Below are 6,607 nucleotides of genomic sequence, written 5' to 3' on the forward strand. Positions count from 1 at the left end.
GTGAACTGGGTTCTCCTTTGGCTACCGCTGTGCGACCTACTTAACGGTCGCACTACGTAATTCAAATAAATGTTACCCTTTAGCAACCATTTACTTTGAACCTTCCTTGTATCCATGTTTCTATAGCTTATAAAACAAGACGATTTTTCCGAATGAAAGCCTGTGTTGGTAAATTCCATATTGAAAAGGTTTAAACTTTGTTCCTACACCGAAAACGAAATTTATGGTGAGTCCCTTCTTTGTGTTGGAACAAAGTTTAAACCTTTTCAATAAAGACGATTTTTCCTTTACCTCCGTAGAGGTCCAGCTCTCTGAGCCATGGCTGATAGCCCGAGTGGGTCCGAGTGATAATGAACCTCAAGTACCGCGCTGTCCCCTCAAACCCGCCGAACTCCTGCCGCTGGTCCGTCCCTCCCTGCACGTTAGTAACGGTCACGACGTCCTCCCAGCAGTACGGACTCCCAACCTGCGACTTTTGCAGCGTGAAGACTGCAGTGTTATGTTCGGTGTCTCCATAGTTGTTAACAGCGACACGAGTGATAGTATGTGGCGCTGTGAGGTCCAGTACAATGTACCAGTTGTTGTAGTTGTAGCCCGTGTCCCTGGGGTTCCAGAAGGTCCCAGTGTCTCCATCCAAGGCTTTTGCGGCATCATACATCACTCCGTTCAATACCCACGGTATGCCGGCGGAGCCCACAACCCATGACGGATCCCGTACCAGCCACACACCTGGAGAAGTATAACGTATGTCATCATTTCTCTGTCAATATTTCGTATCAAGAAAGGTATGCGTTTTAAACACCTGACTCAGGGCAAACACGAAGGCTTGTATACTTCGTTACGCTGAAGACAATATTAACCAATTATTAATAGTTTAGGTACGTGGTAGGTACATAATGTTACAATCAATTAAGTACAGCGTATAACAAGCCAAAAAAAGGTAATACTATATCAAATCAACATTGTTTATTAAACACTGTTGAATTAGTTCCAAACTACTAACTGGGAAATTCTTAAAACAAAATGGTGGGTGAAATTATTAAAAGGTAATTCCCACTCTCTGAAACATATTAACAAATGTTGCACACAAAAATCAAATAAACCCAGATACATTTATAAAGTACAAAGAAACGTTTCTTACCGGGCGGTGGCTCAGAGGAGTCGACTAGAAAAATAGCAAACAACAAATTAAGACAACAGTCCTATATATAACCTCGCCATGTTTTTGTATATCCCACCGGCCAAGGCGCCGTAAGAAAACTGAAGATAACATATGATTAAAGCTGAATTCAACCAGGAAATATATTGTTGCAATGTTCTTATTGGTTATGATAATAATATTGGTCATAGAACACTTACCTTGGCCTATCTGACAGATGAACTGTGGCCATGGCCAGTAGCATGACACATCATTCCACTTGGACTCAGTCTCAGAGATGGCGGCACAATGTTCCTGAGTGCCCTCGTGACTATTATTCGGTTCACCGGGTTTCCAGTTAGCAAAGCCGGTTGACTCCAGGGTTTGTCCGTCCTCAAACACCCACTTGCCTTCAGTGTCGATGTCAGTCAGGCCGATCCAGCGGGTTCCGCTTCCCAGTCCGACAATAAAGGCGTTGGTCTCGTTGTCTTTCGGCATGGCCAACATTCCCCCGTCTGTCGCACACGTCTTTTTGGCATCATCGTACGTCTTCGACTCAGCAAAGTGCTTGTAACAAATTCCGTTAAAAGGGACGTAGTCTGACTTTGGGCACTCTGTAGAGTGAAGAAAACGGCACAGAAAAGTCAGCATCATACTTCTTATAAAAAAATATCCGATTAACCCATGTGTGAGGCATCAAAAAGTCTTTAACCGAAAGAACAAACGGATCGACACTGTGCAAAACCATGTCTGAGATCATAAAAAATAAGGATATTGACATTCATCCCTGGGCGGATCAGCTATTCTTGGCCGAACATGCAGTGCACATATAACATGTTAGGCAATATTTGGAGCAATTAACATCGCTTAGAAGATTGCGTAACACTATCTTGCATGGAAAACCGCACTGGTACATTACAATCAAGTAAGGGTATTCTCAGTTATTGACTGATGGAAACCATCTTTTCCTAAAATTACATCAAGTATTGCATCAGTTATGCTATTATCAGTTATGATGTTTAATGTATTTTTAACACCCGACTGGCCAGACACGAAGGCTTGTATACTTCGGTACGCTGAAGACAATACATAAAATATATATAGTTTAGGTAAGTGAGCTAAAAATAATGCTACATCAATTAAGTACACTGTCAGCCTATAACAAGGCAAAAGAAAGATATAAGCATGAATGTTGAATTCTTTCTAAACTACTAGACAGGAAAATTCTTAAAATAAAATGGCGGGTGAAATAATTTATACAAAAAAAGTCTTGTACTGTCTAAAGCATGTTAACAAAAGTTACAAACACACGCACAATAATGAAACAACCCCAGACACGTTAAATAAAGTACAGAAAACATTTCTTACCGGAGGATGACGCAGAAGAGCCGACTATGAAAACTGCAAACGACAAGGCAACAGCCAAGCCTAGACCCAACCTGGCCATGTTCTTGCATGTATGTTAACGTTCGGCCGACGCAGATGTCGTCGCCGAAAATACCTGAAAAGAACAGAACAGCACCGAAACGTCTTTGTGCGATGTGAGCCCTGAGGGTCCCGAGGGAAATTAGACCGACATCCTCTGGTTTAAGTAACGAATAGTCTCTACCAGACTGACTACGCTGGCTGTTATAGAGAGAATAACTTGCCAGGGGAGTTTTTATACCAGAGGAGTTGGCCGGTCGCACAGGAGGCGGAACATGAACCTTAGCGTAGTCTAACTCCCCCGGCCAATTTCCCCGATTTTTTGCCGAATTCTACGCCCTCCGAACCCCCGTAGGAAGGCCTGATGAAGGCTAATATTAAAGTAACGCCCGTCTAAATCCTATAAACACACCTCCAACGAGCGTAATAAGTGTACAGGGATATGAATGGTCATATTGAGTAATGAAATTTGAAAAATTAATAATGCCCAGTGTGGTTACCAACTGTTGCATGCCAAGCTAACAATGGCGAGTTAATACTCCGTGGCAAATTATATCTCATGGCCATCATTTGTGAGATGGTATGATGTCTTGTTGTTTTGAGAATGTATATATAGATTATAAAAACAGTATGTGTATAAGAAATAATAATGCGATATACATGAAGAAGAAAGTATACTCGTCTTGATATAATTTTGAAGGGATACTGAAAATGACTTGGAAAGTATATTTGATACATTTTGTATATGATATACTTAATATTATTTTGGACAAAATTACATTGTAAAGAAAAAAAAATTCAATACGTTTTCTCTAAAGATAGTACCCCAACCCCACAACCACTAATAAACACACACACACACGCACAGACAGACACACACGCACGTACAAACTACAAATCCTCAATAAAAGAGACATCTATTGGGTGCTTTCCATATTTGATATTCATTTCAAAATTCACAAATGCCACAAAAGCAGTGAACTTGAAATTGTTGGTGTTACTTCAACAGTCAATACCCACATATAGCTGCGCAGCAATATCAATATTAACAACTAATACTTTACCCTGATACATGCAGGTGCCATCATGTTTTGCATCTTAAAAACATGTTAAATTCTTAAAGTCTTTTATAATACATACATGTTCATTCTGTTTCAGTCTGTGAAAAGGAAAACATACCAACACTTATTTCTACTGTCTTTTTCTTCCTGATGTTACATAGTCACTGCACGAAAAAATTCATTTCCAGGATGGAAACTGACTCACACATCCCTGGAAACTATACATGTCCTCCAAATATATGTATCCATTTCAAACCTATCTAACATTTTGTACAATTTATCTTACAATATCATTCTATTAAAAAGTACATTCTACATCTTTCTTTTTTTCATGCATACATTGTCAAACAAAAGTGCAAATGGTGAACATTAATACTTGTCTGTACATCTTGAAAACTTAATACGGGTAACAATTCGTTGTTTTAGGGAAAACTGTGTGCCTCTGCGTAGCAACCACTACGTGAGTGGTGCGTTTAATCAAGCAACAGTCAAACAATTTTGCTATATTGCATTGCAATTTTGCTCTACGATTTTGCATCGACAAAAAAGGAACTCAAGCATAATAAGTAAAGAAACCGATCAGAAACGCCACAAACATGACAGGAAAGACTATCCTAGCAAAGAAGTCCACCCTGGCTGCTGTTCTCTCTGCTGAGTGTAGATTGTTCTCCTCCTCTTCAACCCAGGCTATGGACGGTCTGCGCAGCGGTTCCACCCTGGTCTTGAACAAGCACGGCAGCTGAGAAAGAAAAGAGAATTAGGATTAAAGCCCATCTCTACATTAATACAATTTTTGACAAATAAATACAAAGAAAAACACCAGCAGTACGAATTTTGGCCGATTTTTACAAGAATATTGTTTCAGAAGTGAGTAGACATATTGACATAAGAATATCTGAGGGAGACCAAAGACTCTGACGATTTTTTCTTTGTATGACTGAAACGTTTTGAAGAAATTTCAATAACTTATATAAGTAAATATTAGCTTGCATGAGGTTTCAGTCAAAGAGTCTATAGTCAGTGGAAAAATAAGCACCAATATCAACTTAAATGTGGAAGAGCAAGTTAATCTGTGATGGTAGTCAATATTATGTAACAATTCAAGACCTTATACTGACTGCCAAGCACCTTTGACCCTTTGCTGACGTCACACTTTCGTTCCAGATGTGTGGCATAGACATTAGGTCATTTCAACTTGATTAAGATCAGATGACTGATCATAAACTCGGTTGGTAAGCGTTTTATTGTGTGCACGAATATAAGGTCTTAGAATTGTAACATAACATGGAAGAGAAATTAAGATAAAAACTGAATGCAAACCTTTCCTCCTGTGGAGATGTAGTTGACAACAACCGTCTCCAGCAAGGCGAGCATCACTGTAACAAGACAGCCATCCATCCACACGTCATAGGCTCGCACCAGGTTCTTCTGGGGGGGGGGGGGGGTTGGGGGGAAGATAAACGACACGTTATGATAGCCTCTACCAGGCTATTTACGGTGCTAAATCATTATAAAAACTGGAGAGGTTGCAACATGCTGAAAAATCTTTAGCATTTTGAAACCATAATACGTGCTATGATACTCAAAATGATTTGCCAGAGCAGTCTTGCATTAACGCAGCCTTCTGGCAAATCATTTTTGGCCAATTTCACTGTTTTTAAGTTGGTCTGGAGACTAGAATTATAGAACAAGACAAAACCTTTAAGTGATCACCTAGTTCAGCGAAAACTTGAACAAACATTTCTTAGTTGATGGAGGTCTTGTATATAGATATTATAGAGGCTCACCTGGGGGTTTCTGTCCTTGCTGCTCTTGATGACCAGAGACAGGAGCGTGCTAACCCCCAGTTGGACCCTCGCATTGACCTCCTTGGGGTGGAGCCAGAAGCAGAGCCATGACGTCATCACGACTGACGTAGTGGGCAGGAAGGTCATGAACACGTGACGATGCAGACGGCGGGAGAACTGCAGCCGGACGGCCAGGGTGGCGATCTCGGTCAGACCTGATGAGGGGTAGACACATTTTGATTTGTATTAACTGAGCGTACATTAACTGTAAGTTATGATAATCAACGAAACATTCTTTTATTGTTGTTGGTTTTGCTGTCACCATGCGTCTTCTTGGTGGCAATATTGCGTTGACTGTGCTATGTACCTTTTTTTAGGTAGAAGGTATTTTTCTCATATTTTCAGAAAAAGAAAGCAGTTGGCCTGATGTGTTTCACTGTTCGCACATGTTGGTGTTTCATGAAGTATTTCCACAAATTTATGATGATTGTGCAAATTTTTCCTTGTTTTCTTAATTGATTTACAGTTACTGAGTTCGGATTGCCTTATTTAGGAAACAAACAAAGAAAGAAAGAAAGAGAAGTTTGCCTGATGTGTTTGACATTTTCGAGGTAAAAGGCAGTACCCCACTTTCGGAAAACAAAGTTTGATTGAGAATATCTTCAGAATATTAAATGATCAGCTGACCTGATGTGTTGGAGTTTTTGCACACGTTACTGCTGTACTGGCAGCTGCCGAAGTAGGCTCTGCACACGGCACACTCGTTACCATGACTACAGCCCCGCATGCGGGTACAGTGGTCGGCGCTGAAGGCGCACTGGCCGGTCAGCTGATGACAGGCTGCAAGAAAATATTTAGTTTAGTAGTAGTGTTCTAGTTTAATACATATTAAGCTGTTGATATAATCGGTGCAATGGCCGAGTGGGTGTAGTGTTCGCCTTGAATTTGGTAGGTTGTGAGTTCGATCCCCAACTCACAAGTCATACTAGTACCAACGACTCAAAAAAATGGTACATACTGCTTTCTCTGCTTAGCACTCAGCACTAATGAGAAAGAGTATGGGAGTTAAACACACATCAATACCAGTGGACTAGCCCCCTGCTGTAGTTGCTTGCACATGTGTGGGCCCAGGGCTACAGAAATGGAGATGGGCACCACCCGCAAGCATCTGCTCAGACGTACGGACAACTTTAGCA

At 40.8% G+C, this 6,607-nt stretch overlaps 1 protein-coding gene across 1 annotated transcript in view; it reads right to left on the minus strand.

Annotated features, from left to right (window-relative positions):
- LOC118404426 (glutamate-gated chloride channel alpha-like) overlaps window positions 1-6,607 on the minus strand; it is an 18,975-nt gene that overhangs the window by 7,539 nt on the left and 4,829 nt on the right. The window contains exons 2-3 of the mRNA XM_035803498.1: window positions 6,099-6,251; window positions 5,412-5,626 (exon numbers count right to left, since the gene is read on the minus strand). Coding sequence (XP_035659391.1) covers window positions 5,412-5,626; window positions 6,099-6,251 — 368 coding nt within the window. The remainder of the gene's footprint in view (window positions 1-5,411; window positions 5,627-6,098; window positions 6,252-6,607) is intronic.

The sequence above is a fragment of the Branchiostoma floridae genome, chromosome 17 (assembly GCF_000003815.2).
Source record: "Branchiostoma floridae strain S238N-H82 chromosome 17, Bfl_VNyyK, whole genome shotgun sequence".
Classification (NCBI taxonomy): domain Eukaryota; kingdom Metazoa; phylum Chordata; class Leptocardii; order Amphioxiformes; family Branchiostomatidae; genus Branchiostoma; species Branchiostoma floridae.